Source organism: Zea mays, chromosome 9 (genome assembly GCF_902167145.1).
Source record: "Zea mays cultivar B73 chromosome 9, Zm-B73-REFERENCE-NAM-5.0, whole genome shotgun sequence".
Taxonomy (NCBI): Eukaryota; Viridiplantae; Streptophyta; class Magnoliopsida; order Poales; family Poaceae; genus Zea; species Zea mays.
Window position 1 is genome coordinate 123,151,034 of NC_050104.1, and position 19,310 is coordinate 123,170,343.

Genomic DNA, 19,310 nt, shown 5'->3' on the forward strand with positions numbered 1-19,310 from the left:
ATAAAATGTCAATTGTAGTTATTAACAAAAATCAATATACATGTTGAAAAATGCCTATAATTTAGAACTCACGCCCATACTACGCTACAAAACCGAGGGAAAAAATTATATAAAAATCAAAATGTTTAAATCAGAAAAAGATAAAAAAAACTGTGCTTCAAGGATTTGAACTCTCGAGCTCCTATGTAGTGCAAAAGAACATCTTTTCTCCACTAAACTAAACAAGGTATCTGTTAAATTTGGACATATAAACAATATAACGTATATCACCAAATTATTTACATCCTCTACACAATCTCCATCCATTAGTTCTGTTCGACTGCGCCATTATTTGTACGAGTTCGGCATTGTGGTCGCCCCGGCTGGGATTCCTCCTCCACGTAGCTCTCCTCTTCATGTCACACAACGCCGGAGGCCTGTCGTGCAGCCGCCGCTAGAGACCTGTCGCGCAGCCACCACCGAAGGCCTGTCGCGCAGCCGCCGCCGCCGGAGACCTGTCGCGCAGCAGTTGCCGCCGGGCTTAGGCGCTGCTAGGGGGACGAGGACTCCATAGGTGATCCGCGGGGGATGGGTCGTGGGCGCTGCCAGGGGACGAGGACTCCGTAGGCGATCTGCGGGGGACGACAAGAATTGCTCTGCTTTGCACGTGCTGCCAGTCTGCCTGTGCTACCAGATTTCAACCTCGACATTGACGCGCATCACCAATTTGTTGCGCCTGGTAAGGATTACTCTAACCATGTAGATCTATTTATATGAAACTAATACTACAATTAGCAATATGGTGCACTGGTTGAGGAGATATGAGGATAATGGCGCTTGCTGTTCTATGCAGTTGTTGTATTCTGGGTACTCCGTAGATAGAAAAGACAGATTATTGATAGTGGTAAGTGTGGCATAACAATAATATGATTATTATTTACCAAGTTTTTCACTTCTATTACCTTGCTGCAACATTGATTTATTTTGGGCACTAAAATAATTTTGCTTTCCTCAGATGGACAAATCTTGGATCAATGCAACACTATTTAGCAAGCCACACCTAGAAGGAGTTAGTGAGTTCATGAAGCTTGTAATAGAGCGATTTAATGCGAATGAAGAGATACTTTGTCCATGCCGCAAGTGTTTGAATCGGCTTAGTGGACATAGAGGACAGGTGGAGGACCACTTATATCTTCATGGGATGGCTAGTACATACACTAGGTGGATGTATCATGGAGAAGCCATGGATGACATAATTAATGAAAATGGTGACCACGAGGATGAACATGTGAGTTTCAATGATGATGTTGGTATGAATCAAGATGAAGAAGATCCTGATGATAGGATTAATGGTATGGTAGAGGAGTTATACACAGCCGAAGATCAAGATAAAAGGAAATCTATGTTTGGAGATATACTAGAGGAGATGAAACAAGAACTTTATCCTGGTGCAACTTATACAAGATTTTCTTTTGTGGTGAAGTTGCTTCATATTAAGTCGTTTTATCGTATCAGCAATGTTGGCTTCACTGCAATACTGAAGTTGTTGAAATCAGGATTTCCTAATTGCTCCCTTCCTGCATCTTTTGGAGAAGCAAAGAAACTTATTCGTGCACTAGGACTTGGGTATGTTTCAATCCATGTGTGCGTGAATAACTGTGTTTTGTTTCAGAAGAACTATGCAAAGCACGATCAATGTCCAATTTGCGGTGAATCAAGATGGAAAGATACAAATAAACGGATCCCTCAAAAGGTATTGCGCCATTTTCCATTGATCCCTAGGCTAAAGAGAATGTTTGCTTCCAAAGAAATAGCAAAACAGGCACAATGGCATAAGTTCAAGAGGAAACATGTGGAGAATGAGCTTAGTCATCCAGCTGATGGAGAGGCATGGAAAGATTTTGATAGAAAATATGGTCAGTTTGCAGAAGATGCAAGGAACATTAGACTTGGGCTCGCTACTGATGGTTTCAATCCTTTTGGCAAAATGAGCTCATCATACAGCATGTGGCCAATATTTCTTATACCATACAACTTTCCTCCATGGGAATGTATGGAACAATCCAACTTCATTATGGGCCTACTCATTCCTGGCCCAAAATGCCCAGGAAAGGATTTTGATGTCTTTATGGAACCACTCATTGAAGAGTTGTTGGAGCTTTGGAAAGGTGTCACTACTTGGGATGCATTGAGTGGAAACAATTTTGAACTACATGCTGCAGTTATATGGTGCATTCACGACTATCCAGCTTTGAGCACATTGTCAGGTCGGGTCACAAAAGGCTATTACGCTTGTGTGCATTGTGACAAAAATCCTTGCTCCAAAAGAATAAGGAACAAGATATGCTATGTTTATCATCGACGTTTCCTTCCAAAAGATCACATTTGGAGGAGAAATAAAAGTTTTGATGGTCATAGTGAACAACGTGAGAAACCAGAGGAATTTAGCATAGATGAGTTGATGCAACAATTGGAGAGGGTAAAAGATGTAAGACCAGGAATACATACTAAAAGCAAAAAGAGAAAGAGGGAAGTAGAAGGTCAATGTTGGAAGCGAAGATCATGTCTATGGGATTTGCCATATTGGTCAAGTTTGAAGTTGCGCCACAATCTTGATGTAATGCACATTGAAAAAAATATATGTGAGTACTTTCTTGGTACATTTCTTGGCATTGTTGGAAAGACAAAGGACACCATTAATGCTAGGCTTGATTTGGAGGACATGGGCATAAGGAGACATTTACACTTAAAGCATAATGGGGACTCATACAATTTTCCGCATGCACCATACACAATGAATAAAACACAGAAGGTTGATTTTTGTGACTTTTTGAGAAGTGTGAAATTCCCCGATGGCTATGTTTCTAACTTAGCAACATGTTTTAGTACTGATGGATGCAACCTCCAAGCATTGAAAACTCATGATTGTCATATCCTTCTTCAAAGAATTTTACCTGCTGCTATTAGAGGAATCATGAGTAAGGACATATATGAAGCACTTGCTGAATTAGGTATTTTTTTCAGCACTTATGTGCTAAGACATTGAAGTTGGATGTTTTACAAAGAATGAAAGTTGAAATCCCAATCATTTTGTGCAAGCTTGAGAAAATATTTCCTCCTTCTTTCTTTGATGTGATGCTGCACTTGGCTATTCATTTACCTGACGAGGCAATCCTAAGAGGACCAGTGCAATATGGGTGGATGTATCCAGTGGAAAGAAGGTTGTATACATTGAAACGTTTTGTAAGAAATATGGCTAGACCTGAAGGATCCATTGCAGAAGCATATGTTGCTAATGAGTGCTTGACAGCTTGCTCGAGGTACTTCGATGATGTTGACACACGACACAATCGGGAGGGTAGGAACAAAGAGCGTGTTGATTTGAGCAGAGGCAAATTTTATGTTTTTCAGCATGGAGTTGAACTTCTTGGAGCACCAAGAATTACATACCTCCAAGATGATTATGATAAGATGGTTTGGTATGTCCTAAACAATTGTTCGGAGGTCGAGCCATATATAAAGTACGCATTTCCTTATACGTTTGTCATTTTTATATGAATTGTTATTATCGCCTCTAATATATACCATATCAGGATGTATAAGGAAGAGTTAGAGAATGAAGGGATTGTTAATGTGGAAAAAACCATTCAGAAGCACTTTTCCTCCTGGTTTAAGAAGCATGTGAGTTTCAAGTTCATATCCTCAGCATCAATAATTGACTTGTTTTCACCATGGATTTTTTATGTCTTCAGATTGCAAGTTTGCGTTTTGTCGAGGGAGAAGACATTGATGATGACCTATATGCATTGGCATGCGAACCAGATTTGCGAGTTCGAATTTTTTCTGCATGTCTTGTTGATGGTGTTCGGTACCACACCATTGACCGTGAGAGAAATAGAAGAACCCAAAACAGTGGAGTCATGGTTGAGGGCACTCATAATAATGAATTCATTGATTTTTATGGCTGCTTAAAAGAAATTATCGAGTTGCAGTATAACTCAGATTTGATGGAGCATCGGACAGTTGTTCTTTTCCGGTGTGATTGGTTTGACACTCATAGCAAGAAAGTCAGTATGAAATATGATGGATATTTTAGAAGCATAAACCATAGTAGTTGTTGGTACAAAAACGATACTTTTATTTTAGCAGCACAAGCAACTAAGGTATTTTATTTGCAAGACATCAAGAATTCTGGAAGCTGGAAGATTGTTCAAAAATTTACACATAGGCACTTGTGGTGTGTGGCTGAAAATGACATTGATGAAAGACCTAGTTCCTCAGGACTATCATACCAAGATGATACATGTGTTGGTTCTGAAGTGCAAGTTAATGAAGGAGATATGGAGATAACTGGACATCAGGATGCTGACGAATCTATTAATGTCAGTGCAAGTGTGGTTGATGAATTTCGGGTGCAACGAGAAGAGGAAGTGGAAGAGTATGAGACAAGCGACAATGAAGATGAAACTGGATGGCAATATGCTAGTGACAACGAAGAATCAATAACTATTGTCAATGACGATGATGATTTCAGCGATAACGAGTAGCATGTTTTTTGTTTGATCTGAGAGAAGTGAACTCTATGCCGTATTTTGTTTGATTTTTAAGAAGTGAACTAGCTACTGTTATTTGAGAGAAGTGAACTGTATGCTACAATTTGTTTGATTTTTAAGAAGTGAACTAGCTACTGTTATTTGAGAGAAGTGAACTGTATGCTGCAATTTGTTTGATTTTTAAGAAGTGAACTCTAACTGATGTAATACTACTGCTACACCGAATACACATTTCAGATTTCAGAACATACACATTTCATAACGCATTTCTATGCAACTCAGATTTCAGAAAACACACATTTCAGAACACATTTGTGTGCACAACATATTTCACATTTCAGATTGTAGAATACATTTCAGGTTTCAGAACATAGATCCAGCCATGCATCAGTAGTGCACAGCCTGTTTACAAGACCCCTACATTTTTCTACCCAATGACATCTCCCTTTTTCTTCTTCTGGTTATGAACCAATTCCTGCAGCATTCCATAGATGGCTTCCTTTTCATGTCGCATAGCTTGTGTCTGAAGGCCTGATCGAGCATGCAAATTTTGTGATCCGCTTCTAACACCTTGTCGTACACAATACCAAGCTTGTGATCCATGTCTTTCAGCTAGTAAACTGAACATGGCGTGTAACTGAAACTGCACATGGCGTGTAAACGAGTTAATTGACTTTATAACACTCTCGTCGCGCGGTTTCGCCGGATTACTACTCCGCAGCTCCGCTTCGCCAGGATGGTATTATGGAGCACGTGCACACGCTAAATTGGTATGGTTAGTATCCCGCCCACTGTAACCGTCTGTTTTGTTGCGTTTAATGAACGTCGTATATTCCTATGTACTAATCTACCACTAGCGACGTTGCCCAAGCTCCTGTCCAGTTTTGACCGTGGCGCTCCCTGCCCACTGGTGCCCGCGCCGCCACCATTTGGTTCCTGCGTCGTCAACCTCTGGTTCCCTCGCTGCCGCCATCTGGTGCTTGAAAAATGCTTGAAAGTAACTGAACTGAAACTGAACTGCAGCTGGTCAAACTATGTGTATGTATGAAACTATGTATATGTATGAAACTATGTATGTGTATCCATGACCAGTTTCTGTTTTTGTGTCAGACTATGTGTATGTGTGATTCTGTTTTTGTTCCATGACCAGACAATGGCAGTTTGTGTTCCATGACCAGTTGCTGAACACCAAAAAATCAGTTGACAGTGTGACTCCAATTCAGTTTGTGGCTCCGACCGTTGACCAGTTTTTGAACTAAAACTACTGAATTTTGATGTGTTTTCATGGCCGAATCAAACAAGACTGAAACAAGGCTGAAACTGTTTTCATGGCCGAAGCAAACAGGCAGCTGAATTGAAATTCAGTTGGTCAGTGCAGTTACCAGTCTTGTTTGTCAGTAAATCAGTGACAGTCTTGTTTGTCAGTGCAGTTACCAGAAATAGAAACTGAATTCAAAAGACTGAATTGAAATTCAGTTGGTCAGTGCAAAAAAATTCAAAAAAAAATTCAGATACTTAATTAAGATGGTCAGTGCACGACGGTTGGCCAGTCCAGTTGGTCAGTTGGTCAGCTGAAAAATACAAAAAAAATCAGTTGAGACTCATCTAGTTGCTTGCTTGAATTCACTTGAGACTGAATTAGATGAGACTGACCAACTTGAATTCAGTTTATGCTTGCAGTTGCTTGCCTGTTCACTTGAGTTTGTGCCAGAACACAGAATTCAGTTTGTGGCACATTCAGATGCTTTCAGATGAAAATATTGAATTCAGTTTGTGGGCAGAACAGAGAAACTGAATTTGCTTATTTTCAGTTAAAACTGAATTTCCCATAAACTTAAAAAGAACACAGAATTAAACATGTGTTGCTATGTCCATAAAACTGAAACCGAAACTGAATTGCTCAAATAAATTAGCTTTGTCCATTAGATAGTAACAAGCACGTAGTGTAGTGGTTTGTCTTGGTTTACTAGCACTTTATTAGGTGGTGGTTCGATTCCCATGTATGAACTTTATTCTTTTCTTTTTTGCATTTTTTGCTAATAGGAGACGTGCTCGTGTTTTTTCATTAATTTCAGATTTAAAAGCACATGTGAACAAATCTTCCCAGGCGCTACACCACGACCCCACCCCACGCCCGTCTTCCTCGCCTCAATGCCGCCACCAAATCCAACCGCCTGGACGCCACCGCCCCGCCCCACCTTGGCGCCGCCGCTCCATCCAACTGCCTGGACGCCACCGCCCTGCCCCACCTTAGCGCCGCTGCTCCATCCAACTGCCTCGACGGGTGTCTGCTCCTCACTACCTGGCCGTGTTCAAGATGCCCCCTGGAAGAATGGATGAGGCAAGGACACGCAAAGACCTTGGTGGTAAGTGACTTCAAGTTCTTCTCCCATTTACTGCTTTGCTATCGTTGCCCAGCACGGGTCGCCGATGCCGTCGCCTAACACGGGCCACCGTTGCCGTTGCCCAGCATGGTCCATCGCTGCAGAGGGATGTCTTCTATCCTTGCAAACACATGTGTATTTTTTGCAGCAGAGAGGTTTCAGGTGCTCAGATCGGATCCCCTATTCTCCTTTTTTATAGATGGATTCTATAGGTTATCTATCACAGTGGTAAATAGAGATGCATAATTTAGTTATATGCTTATTTTTCTGCAGAGATTGTTGTCGCTAATGGCATATAGTGATTATCTAAACAGATTATGTCATAAGTTATGATTTTCTATATGATTTTGATAGTAGGAGTGTAGGATAGTACGTTATCTCCTCTTTTTCTAGCAAAGGCAACATATATGCATGGCCACTAGTTACTTCTTTTTGTTTACAAGAAAATAACAGACAAAGTTGGTGAATCATTAACATCACTTATTCTGAACTGAGCACCAATAATTACTTTATGGCTTTTTACTACTATGTTCCACCAACCACCGTGTTGTTAGCACAATTCTGATATTTATCTAGTTCAACAGAATTCCAATTAGTTTACTTGCTCCAAATAGTTTAGTAGTCGTGTCCTATTCACTTGCTTCAATTAGTTAACAGAATTTGCATCAATTAGTTCACTTGATGCAACACTCATTTTTTAGTTCAGCAGTCATGTCCTAGTTAACAGGTGAACACTCATATTTTGTCTATTTAATGTATGTTCAGAGGTGCCAATTACTGAGTATGAAAAGGAGAGGGCTTTAAATGTGATGAGGAACAACAAAATGTTGAGTAGTCTTGGTATAACTGGATTAACATCACTTATTCGATCAAGTAGTACAAGGAAGAACTCTATCGCTCGTGAAGACTTTGATCCATTGTATGAACCTGATCATAGTGAGGACAATGATCATCATGTGGCTGATCAGGTACTTTGATTTCTTATTGTACCCCTTTGGTGTTATTACTGATTATTGTTCAATGTGCAATAAGATAAATTTGGGTTTAATTCTTTTATTATGCCTACGAGGCCATGCAGGATGAACCTTTCTGCATTGAATGAAGGACCACCAACATGTCTACTGGTTTTGGAGGAACAAAAGGATCCAAGAGAGTGGTAGCACCTAATGTAGAAGACCAAGTTGGTAGAGTAACTAGGCAGAAGACAAAGGAACTATCCTTAGTTGAGAAAGATATACATGGTTCGACTGCAAATACAGATGAGCACACATTGATTTCTGCCAATTTTCCTGCACACCATGATGACGAGATTCAGATGTGTGATGAAGGCAAGAAAACAGTGATCTATTCTAAAACAAATATGTTCTAGAAATTTGCATTAAACTGATTATAATCTACATTAATTTTGTGAAAATGTTCATTATTTTCAGGTCAAATAGATGTCATGACAGATAAATGGATAAGGGGAAAAAGTATGGGCAAACAATTGGAAAGGATAAGTCGAGGCTTAAACACTAAGATCACATTGGTCATCACTAAAGGGAATAGACGTCCTGAGGTTCCTATGCAAGCTGCAATGCTTGCATCAGAAGGAGGAATTGTAATTAGGCAACATATGCCGATCCTAACACACTGGAAGGAATACAAGAATGACAAATCCTATTTGGAAGACTTCGTCGGTAGAATTGGTGTAAGTAAATAGTCTTTCTTCCTAAACATCAAATGAATAGGGTGGTAGGGCCTATGTCCTATATTGCCAATTTATTAGTATATAATTAGCAGGTGCACTTTCTCTCATAAATTGCTAAAAGAACTATGGCAGAAAGAATTGCATATGTTTCTCTGTTCCAAATGACACCTTACCTTAGAAATTGTTCTATCCAATTTCATTAGACACTATGAATCTCTCTATTCTGATATGCATGTTTTTTACTAGGGTCAATTTGCCATAGACACCAAAAACAAAGATGTCAAATATGCATGTGCTGATTTGATGAGGTGTAATCAGCGACAAATGAGATATAAGCTCAAGAAGGCTTACTTTAATGGTGTGGCAGCTGACAAAGTGAGAACAACATCACCGTTGAGTACTATGACAGATGAGCAATGGATGCAACTCGTCAATATGTGGTCTACCCCAAAGCACAAGGTATAGAATTACTAGTTGCAATTTGTGTTTTCTAGTATTGTCAACATGAAATTAGACATAAACTATCTTATGCTTGGAGCTATTTCCACTTGTGGTTTGTACTTAAATCAAAAGATTTTCATTTTGATTATAATACCCACTTTAGAGGATAAATTGTTGGATACTATTGTTTTCTAAAAAAACTGGTTTTCTCAAGCATGTAGGAGTGTTATGTGTCTTTAAGTTAAAAAGAGATAACTGGTCTGAAACACACATAAAATAAATAATATAAACACTTTTTAGTTGCTCTTTGAACACAAGGGTGTATCCTTTACAACTGTTTGGGTCATTTTCATGACTCACTTCTTAGCTTAACCTCCATATGCAAAGCTGAAAAGAAAGCAAGTTTGGACTTGTTGGTAACTTGTTCTCAAATGCTATGAGTTAAGAACAAGGCAACACAGAGAATGTTAAACGATAAAGTCCTTCGTCCTTTGAAGCATTATTTCCCTTAGGATATAACGATCTTCGGACGAAGGTCATGAAGGACGAACCTTCATCATCACAGTATACATTAATGAAAGACGAAGCATATGAAACATAAAAGATAGCATAAATAATCATATAACATTATCCATTTGACTTTTTTATATCATCATAGAGAAATAGAAACAATATCAAATTATAAATGTACCTTCGGCTTGGAAGGAGATGAAAATACAAGTGTGACGCAAAAGCAAATGCCAAGTCAGCGTGAACAGTACGGGGATACTGTTCACCTATTTATAGACACGGGACACAGCCCTTACAAAATTACATTCATGCCCTTTACATTTGATAATAACTCTATAGTAGTCTATCGAGGTCTGAATAGCCTTTTCATCTTTAAGTCGGTTCCACTCTTTGCTGTTACGCCGAAGCTTTCCTGCTCAACACCTTCGGCTCTGTATCAAGCTTCGTATTATTCCGGTCTACTGCAATGCCGACTTTAGTCCGAGGGTACCTGTTCACACATTGTACTACAGAAATACTGTTAAATCCTATTTTTGAGGACCTTCGGACGCCGAAGGTCCCCAACAGTAGCCCCTCGCAATATTAATTTGTTTGAAATAATAAATTTAGATTGTGATATGGACGAAGGCTTCATGCCGAAGGTCCGAAAAAACACCTTCCCTTTGCTAGAATAGCAACATTCAATGACAAGTGGGGTCTTTCAACTTTCAACGCACCGAGCGTATAAATACGGCCATACCGCAAACTCTTTTTGCACGCTTTCTGGCCAACCACTCCCGCTCACTCAATTTTTAGCTCTTGTGCACTGTGATTTGCTAGGCTTTTAGCTTTGAAGCTTCGGCTTTGAAAACAGTTTTTTAGTGTTTCCGAAGATGTCTGAAGCTGCTAAGAAGGCTGCTGCTGAGATGAAGCTGAGTCTTGATGAAGAGAAGAACTTAGGATTTCTTATAGCGATGTCGAAGACCAACACAGAAAAAATCACCAAGGAGATTCTGGAAGGGCTGTCTGAAGATACTGGTGACAGTGAAAGTTATGATGTGGACAGCGGTGGCGAAGACTCCGAAGATCGCCCCTGGCGACCAAGCCATTCAGTTTATGGCAAATCAACTATCAAAGAGAATCATCTTGTTAACATGAGAGGAAGGTATTTCCGGGATTTATACGTTGTGAGGGCCGACGAAGGGGAGAAGACTTGTCCACACCCCGAAGAGAATGAAGTAGTAGTGTTCCGAAGCTTTTTGAAGGCTGGGCTGCGATTGCCCTTGAGCAGCTTCGTCGTGGAGGTGTTGAAGATTTTTGAAGTCTATCTTCACCAACTTACCCCCGAGGCAATCATAAGGCTGAACATCTTCGTGTGGGCCGTGCGAAGCTAAGGTCTGAAGCCTGATGCAAAAAGTTTCTGCAATATGCACGAATTATCATACGAGACAATACCTTGGGGTAAGGAACAGTATCACAATAACTTTGGCTGCTACAGTTTTGTTTCTCGGTCTGGGTCAAGCTGCCCCGTGCCGACCTTTCGGAAGAGGTGGCCTAGCGGCTGGATGACAGAATGGTTTTATGTAAAAAATGATCTGAAAGCACGGGAAGACATCAAAGGTATAATCATGCGTCCTATTTGGCAAAGCTTCGGCCTTCGCAGGCCGAAGGTTGAAATGAATGAAGCCGCCGAAGAGTGCCAAAGAGCCTTCGGTGTTGTCTGCTCTTTTATAGGGACAAGGGACTTGGTACAAGAGCATATCGCCTTCAGGGTGTGGCCGCTTGCAGAGAAATGGGAAATGCCACAAGAAACCATTAAAGAGGCCGACGAAGGTGGACTTATCAGATTTAAGTACACTTTTAAATTTGGAGATAAATTTATTGAGCCAGATGATGAGTGGTTGAAAAGCATTGACAATTTAAGTGATGAGCTGCTTGGGACCTACTCGAAGGCCGAAGATAATGCAATGTCAGCAGCCTTCGGAGGTCGAAAAAAGAAGAGACTGAATCGGGTATTTGATGCCATCGGGTTTGTCTACCCTGATTATTGCTATCCCATTCGAAGGCAGAAGAGGAAAAACACAACCTCTGCAAAAGAAGAAGCTGCAGCTGCTCCTAGCGAGCCAGAACCGAAAAGGAAGAAGATAAAGGTTCTCACGCATCGGCCGCGCTATATTGAACCAGCTTCGGTGCCTGAGTTTACCGGAGGAACTTCTTCGGCAACCGAAGCTGAAAAACCAACCGAGCCAACTTTAGCGCCAGAAGTCGCAGAAACGGCCGAAGTGCCAATAAAGTCAAAATTGGAACAATCAAAAATTTTGTTATCAGGAACAGAAGAAAAGGCCGAAGCGCCGTGCACAGAAAAAATGGAAGAGGTAAGGGAAGCAACTGAGGGCTCCAAAACATCAGAAGTTTTGAGTCCTGCAGCAAACATTGGGACAACAAAAAATGAAAAAGTGCCAGCCGTAACTCCAAGAAGAAAGAGAATGGCTAATGTGCTAGATGTACTGGAAACAATCAAATCTTCAAGCACACCTCCGAAGAAGGCTGCTGTCACTCCTGAAACAGCAACTGAAATTCCTAGTTCTACAGCTTCAGAGCGAAAGATTGAAGCCGAAGCTGGGCCCTCAAAGCCCGCGAAGGGAAAACCCTTGGAAAGTGAGACAGAAAAAATAACAAAGCCAACTTTTGATGAAGAAACCGGTGTCATTGCCCCCGAAGCATCCTCCAAAATTCGTGATTATATTTTCCGTCATGCTTCGGGGGAAAAAATTATCAGAAAAAGAAGAACAAGAGGCCTAGCATTATGCCCAAAAACTGAAATATCCAAAGGGGGCGTTAATATTTAATGGCAGTGGAGAAGAAGACTTCTTGTATTGTCTTCCCGACAGCAAGGAAATTTCTGTCTGCCGGGAGATGAGCAAGAGCTTCGGATTCCCGACTTTAGAAGACGGGCTCTCAGTGCTGTCGAAGAACGATCTGGCCGACAGCCTGGCCTACAATAGCTTAAAGGTACGATATATGAAATCCTTGTATTTTTCCGTTCGTTTAAACCTATTGACACACACATATTTCTTTTTGCAGGGCTTGATACTTAGCAATGCTCTCAGAGCACAGAAAGATGCTGAAGACGAAGGGTGCACTATAGCCCTGAGCAACCTTCGTTCCGAAGTAATTGAACTGAGGAACGAAGGTCTCGAAAAAGACAAAATATTATACTCATTGATAAACAAAATAAAGGAAGACGAAGCTGCTTTTAAAAGTCAAGCTGAAGCTCAGAAACGCGAAATTGAAGACCTTCGGAAACAACTGGCCAGAGCCAAGGAAGAACGCATACTGGAAGAAACAAAGCGTGAACTCAGCGATCAATGGGCAGATCACCTAGAAGTGACTGTTGAAGAGCTTCGTTCATCCAAAAAGAGATGCTACAACAAATCTATAGATTGTGTTAAGAAATTAAAGGCTAGCTTCGCCAAGGTCGGCGCATTCTCGAGTGAGGAAAACTTTTCGAGAGGCAATCCCGAAGGTGTCATTGAATGGATTGACCACGAAGCTGAAGCCTTCGAAGAAATTTTAAATAGCCGAGGGGATATATGTGCCTTCTCTGGCGCCAGAGGGATTGCCACCATCTTAGAGAAGAAGGGCTGCGAACATGTAAAAATTTTAGCACAGTCCGAAGCTGCCTTGTCCTTTGAAGATACAAGAGATCCTTCGGCCGAAGCTAGCATAATTGGTGGAAAGTTTTTTACCGATATCTGGGATAATGGTGGCCGAGAAATGGCCGGAGAAATTATTCGAAGAAGTGAAAAGGCATCCACGATGCTAGAGAAGTAGCTGAGGCTGCTGAAAAGAGCGCAGAGGTCGAAGGTCAATTAGGTATTAAATAATAGTTTTTATCATGTTGTAATCTTAGGCTTTAAGATTTGTTTGCGATTTGTAATAGCAAAGTAGTCGTGTCCTGTCCTTCCTCAGATCCTACTGAAGTATCTCCGGGTGCACGGCCTAAGGGTGACGATGAGATTAAAAAGATGGCTGAAGCTATTATGGATGAAGTTGTCGATCGACTGTTGAACGAAGCTGCAGAAGTGGTACTTAGGGAAGACTAGATGCTATTGTAAAAACATTTTAAACATAACATGTGTAATATCTTGTAATCCTGTATGTAACATATTTGTTTTATTTTTCTTTATGGTTCAATTCTTTACGATGCATGAAACTTTACATACGTACCTTTTTTGAGTCTTTGACGAAAAAACACCTTCCCTTCTTTTCATGCTTCGTGAAGAAGAACTACCATTTATCACAACAATATCCGAAGTATCCTGGAAAGTTTTGAAGCTTCGTAGAAACATTCTTCAAGGCTATACTTCAGAGATCAATATTGTTTCTCCTTGTTACTTGGCATGATTTGCCCCTTTTTCAAAGCGTTTTTCCGAAGATTGATATCATATTTCCTTATGCCACATGCAGTATGATGTATGATGCTTATGTTATGCAAAGATGATGTGATGATGCTATGCTATGTAAGGTGATATTCCGAAGATACACGCATATTTGCGCGATAAAACACATAATCTTTTTGTGAATCAGCATTGACTTTTCGCTATAAGCCTCCCTTAGGAGCTTCTTCGCCTTTTACTTCAGCGGAATCAGCGTTGACTTTTCGCTGTAAGCTCTGCATTCCTTTAGGAACGTCTTTGGAGCTTCTTCGCCTTTTACTTAGGCGGAATCAGCGTTGACTTTTCGCTGTAAGCTCTGCATTCCCTTAGGAACGTCTTTGGAGCTTCTTCGCCTTTTACTTAGGCGGTATCAGCGTTGACTTTTCGCTGTATGCTCTGCATTCCTTTTGGAACGACTTTGGAGCAGAAAACTTACACTGCGCTCTCTTCGGAACGACTTTTTGTGACTTCGTCAAACTTACTCTGCGTTCCTTAGAACGACTTTTTGTTGCTTCGAAGAATTTTCGATAGTCCGAAGGTCCTTTTTATTATCACAAGCCTGCGAAGAAAACATATTTTTCTTGTAGGAATGAACGAAACTAATTACATGAAACCTAAACAATGTCCTTTATTACAGAAAATAAAACTGAATGAAAAAGATTGCTATTAAGGTAGGATATTTGTCAATAGATGTGCTTTGATTCTGGCACAGTGCTGTTGACCGTGCGAGCTTCGGACTGTTCTCTGAAGTCCCTTTGATGCGGAGCATATTGGCTCCCTTCTGGCTGCTGGCCTTGTTGCAACGGAGGTGGAGGCGGAGGCTGTTGCCAGGAAGCTTGAGGCTGACTCGCCGAAGCAGCAGAGACTGCAGGATGGTTGCCCACATATTCTGGGATGTAGGGCGAATGATACGAAGCTGTATGCATGACCTGCTTCGGCTGGGCTTGTTGTGCTGCTGCTTCAGCTATTTCCTTTTGCTTCTGTATAGTAACATGGCACATCCTGGTAGTATGGCCTTTGTTCTCACCGCAGAATAAGCAAAAGATTCTTCTCGGTTGATCGCCAAATCTTCCTCCGAAGCCCCTGGCGCCTCTGCCTCTTGGAGCTGGTGGCCGGAAGGAGCTTTGCTGTTGTCCAGAAGCCTGTGAGGAGCATTGTGGCCTTTGCTGTTGGCTTCCTCTGTCATCATTTTGTGTAGAATTGTGAATTGATCTCACATGCCTCGGGTAAAACCTCCCTCCGAAGCCCCTGGTCATTTCAGAAAACCTGAAAGCCTCCTCCCTTCTTTGGCGAAAATCATTGTCGGCCCGAATGTATTCATCCATTTTCTGGAGAAGCTTCTCCAAAGTTTGAGGAGGCTTCCTGGCGAAGTACTGAGCTGACGGACCTGGCCGAAGCCCCTTGATCATGGCCTCGATGACAATTTCATTAGGCACCGTTGGTGCCTGTGCCCTCAGACGCAAGAACCTTCGGACATATGCCTGAAGGTATTCTTCGTGGTCCTGAGTGCACTGGAACAGAGCCTGAGCAGTGACCGGCTTCGTCTGAAATCCTTGAAAGCTGGTTAACAACAAATCCTTCAGCTTCTGCCATGAAGTGATCGTTCCTGGTCGAAGGGAGGAATACCAGGTTTGAGCAACACTTCTGACAGCCATAACGAAAGATTTGGCCATGACTGAAGCATTGCCACCATACGAAGACACTGTTGCTTCGTAGCTCATCAAAAACTGCTTCGGGTCTGAGTGGCCATCGAATACAGGGAGCTGAGGCGGCTTGTAGGACGGGGGCCAAGGTGTAGCCTGCAGCTCAGCGGACAGAGGAGAAGCATCATCAAAAACAAAATTCCCATGATGGAAATTGTCATACCAATCATCTTCGTTGGGAAAACCCTCCTGATGAAGGTCTTGATGCTGAGGCCTTCGGTGTTGCTCGCCCTGAGCAAGATGACGAACTTCTTCAGAGGCTTCGTCTATCTGCCTCTGCAGTTCAGCTACCCTGACCATCTTTTCCTTCTTGCGTTGAACCTGCTGCTGAAGGATTTCCAGATTTTGAATCTCCTGATCTAGATCATCCTCCGGAGGTGTTGGACTGGTAGCCTTCCTCTTCTGGCTTCGTGCCTCTCTAAGAGAAAGGACGTCTTGATTGGGGTCCAGCGGCTGCAGCGTGCCAGCCCCTGGTGCTGAAGCCTTCTTCGGCGGCATGACGAAGGTGATGCTTGCCGAAGATGTTTGAAAGCTCAAGAAATGGAAGTGAGTTCACCGGAGGTGGGCGCCAATGTTGGTAACTTGTTCTCAAATGCTATGAGTTAAGAACAAGGCAACACAGAGAATGTTAAACGATAAAGTCCTTCGTCCTTTGAAGCATTATTTCCCTTAGGATATAACGATCTTCGGACGAAGGTCATGAAGGACGAACCTTCATCATCACAGTATACATTAATGAAAGACGAAGCATATGAAACATAAAAGACAGCATAAATAATCATATAACATTATCCATTTGACTTTTTTATATCATCATAGAGAAATAGAAACAATATCAAATTATAAATGTACCTTCGGCTTGGAAGGAGATGAAAATACAAGTGTGACGCAAAAGCAAATGCCAAGTCAGCGTGAACAGTACGGGGATACTGTTCACCTATTTATAGACACGGGACACAGCCCTTACAAAATTACATTCATGCCCTTTACATTTGATAATAACTCTATAGTAGTCTATCGAGGTCTGAATAGCCTTTTCATCTTTAAGTCGGTTCCACTCTTTGCTGTTACGCCGAAGCTTTCCTGCTCAACACCTTCGGCTCTGTATCAAGCTTCGTATTATTCCGGTCTACTGCAATGCCGACTTTAGTCCGAGGGTACCTGTTCACACATTGTACTACAGAAATACTGTTAAATCCTGTTTTTGAGGACCTTCGGACGCCGAAGGTCCCCAACAGGACTGCTCTGGTGTAGACTTAAAATTCCAGGGCATATGAGGTAAGAAACAAGTGTGGTGCCATTGTTTCTTGAGCTACATTTTTTGTTGAAAGGAATATGCAGGAACATACCTTGTTGTGCTGTTGAAAGGAACACGCAGTAACATACCTAGTATTCCAACAAAACATACCTTCTTCAAAGGAACAAGCTGGAACATACTTTAATCTATGTTTCTAGTTTTACAATATAATGGTTTTATAGGATAAATGTGTGAACAACAAAGTGATTCGTGGAAAAGTTCGGTTCCAGCAAAAGACAGGATCTCGGAGTTACATTGCACATATGCATGCCGTGGTAATATACATATACAATTTGTGTTCAATTGTTCCTCACCTATCCTTTATGTTTGAATCTTACATTTAGAAATTGTTTGCATGTATTTTAGAAGCAAGCCAAATATGGAGATGCACCACCAAGCGCGATTGATCTTTTTAAAGAGTGCCATTGTAGTAGGAAGACTGGTTTTGTTGAGCCTGTAAAGGAAGCAATTGTAAGTTATGCTCCATTTTTAACTGCAATTTTATTTATTGATTTCAAACTGAATAATCGTTTGGCATTGAAAGCAACTTTGGCCAAATACCTATATCGTTTAGTACCATTCATAAATCAGAGTAGATATGCAATGTATGATGTTCTTCATCGTTAAGTAATAAACAACCAGACCTATTCAGTTTCTGTAGTGCTTATCCTATGGCTGGCTATGCCATATCCTCTCTCTTTTTTTGCTGTATGCAGAATCCTAGTACTGGTTGTGTTATATTAGCAGTTAGTTGATACTTTCAGTTCTACTCTATGTGGTATGAAATTCTCAGTTGTGAATATCAATGGCCAATTTATGTGAGTGAAAAGGTTTTTTTATAAACATTATGATTAATAATTTAGTTGTACACTAGAAGAGTCTCAAATGTGATTGATTACATGCCTTAGGCAAAAGTTATTGAATGGGTGTATGAAGATGCCCAAGGTGATTAATAACTTGTGGTGTTTAGTTTAGTAATATACATGCAAAACTATCCATTTTATTGAGTGTTTAGCTTATTTTTGTCATTATATTTCACTTGTGCACCTTGCGCTGACTGTGTTGTGGTTGAGGAATTTTCCCCGATGTAACCTGTTCTTATCCAAGTGAATACTATGAATGAGCTAGTACTATAGAAACCAAACATAAATGTGACTAGTTTATTGAATGCTTGTTTTGGTTTCATTTTATCCATATCACTTGTCTTATTTTTAAACCTTCCCATTCACAGGACACAATGGAAGCACTTGTGGCTGAGCCTAGAGTAGAAGGGAAAGAATCTAAGACCCCTACAGAAGCAGTTGCTCAAGTGTTGTCTTCATCAAAATTTCTTTATAATATTGGTCTTGTACCCGCCACAAAGAAAAGCTGCAATGGTGGTGATCCTACACGTGTGGCAGAACTTGAGGCTGAACTTGAATCAGAGAAGCAAAACTCATTAGAAGTTAGAGCTCAGTTAGATGCCCTAAAGAAGAAGGTAGAAGAATCAGAAGAAGCAAGGGCTAAGGAGTTAGAAAAGATTAATGATCTGCAAAAAGGAGCAGATGAGACCAATGCTCTCCTTCGTCGTCTCTTTAGCCTCAATAAGTAGTTGGTCGATTGTGCCCTGATTTTGCTGTCCTATTTGTACTCTGCTTTGCACTCTACTTGATGCTGGTGATAAAACATGATGATAGTTTTAATTTTGATATGTCCTTTTGTTACTGTCCTTAGCACACTACTAGATGCTGGTGTGATGAAACATGGTGACAATTTTGAAAATTTTGAAGGATTTGGTTGTTGATAAATGATGTCTATGATAATATGTTGCTAAGTATATGTGTTGATTGTTGATTGGTGTTTAATTACAATGGATTTTTCTTATGGTACATTGTGAAACAAAATGTCTGGGTTCTATTGGAACCCAGCGCTTCCAGCAGCTATGTTTCTACACTGTGTTCTGTGCTCTTGACTGCAGGTTTAAAAATTAAAAAGCAAAAAAATGGTATAACAAATCGGTTGTACGATTTATGGGCTGCAATACCAGATTAAAAAAGGCAAAAAAATTTATGGTGAAAGAAATTGACTTGAGGGCTAAATATTTTGTGACGAACAAAATTGTCATAAGAAATATGCCACGTAAGATGCCATGTCATGCGCATGTTTAATTTTATGACGTTTTCTATCCTACGTGGAGGCATGTTGTGGCGTTTTTTGGAGATTGTTAGTGACGAAAATAGCGTGTCACAAAACTATGACGACGTATAATATGTCACTAAATTTATGACAAATAAACATGAAACGTCACAGATCATGCTATGCCACGCATGATAGGTGACGAAGTAATTATCATCAT

General features: G+C 40.9%; 2 protein-coding genes across 4 annotated transcripts; both read left to right on the forward strand.

The window, feature by feature from the left end:
• The first annotated feature begins 276 nt into the window (after positions 1-276).
• Positions 277-4,780, forward strand: LOC103638964 (uncharacterized). Of its 3 annotated transcripts, none has more exons than XM_035962642.1 (5): positions 277-718; positions 833-883; positions 995-3,500; positions 3,573-3,660; positions 3,732-4,780. In XM_035962642.1, the coding sequence occupies exons 3-5, from the start codon at positions 3,046-3,048 to the stop codon at positions 4,524-4,526; spliced, it is 1,338 nt and encodes a 445-aa protein (XP_035818535.1). In that variant the 5' UTR covers positions 277-718; positions 833-883; positions 995-3,045; the 3' UTR covers positions 4,527-4,780. The 3 variants fall into 3 exon arrangements, 1 of the variants encoding a protein (XP_035818535.1); XR_004852740.1 differs by having other exon boundaries at positions 343-718; XR_559137.3 differs by lacking the exon at positions 3,573-3,660 and having other exon boundaries at positions 343-718.
• A 3,211-nt stretch (positions 4,781-7,991) lies between these two features.
• On the forward strand, positions 7,992-17,730 carry LOC103638965 (uncharacterized). Its single transcript, XM_035962847.1, has 6 exons — positions 7,992-8,244; positions 8,347-8,606; positions 8,853-9,065; positions 17,158-17,250; positions 17,342-17,446; positions 17,692-17,730. The coding sequence occupies exons 1-6, from the start codon at positions 8,031-8,033 to the stop codon at positions 17,728-17,730; spliced, it is 924 nt and encodes a 307-aa protein (XP_035818740.1). The 5' UTR covers positions 7,992-8,030.
• The last annotated feature ends 1,580 nt before the right edge of the window (positions 17,731-19,310 follow it).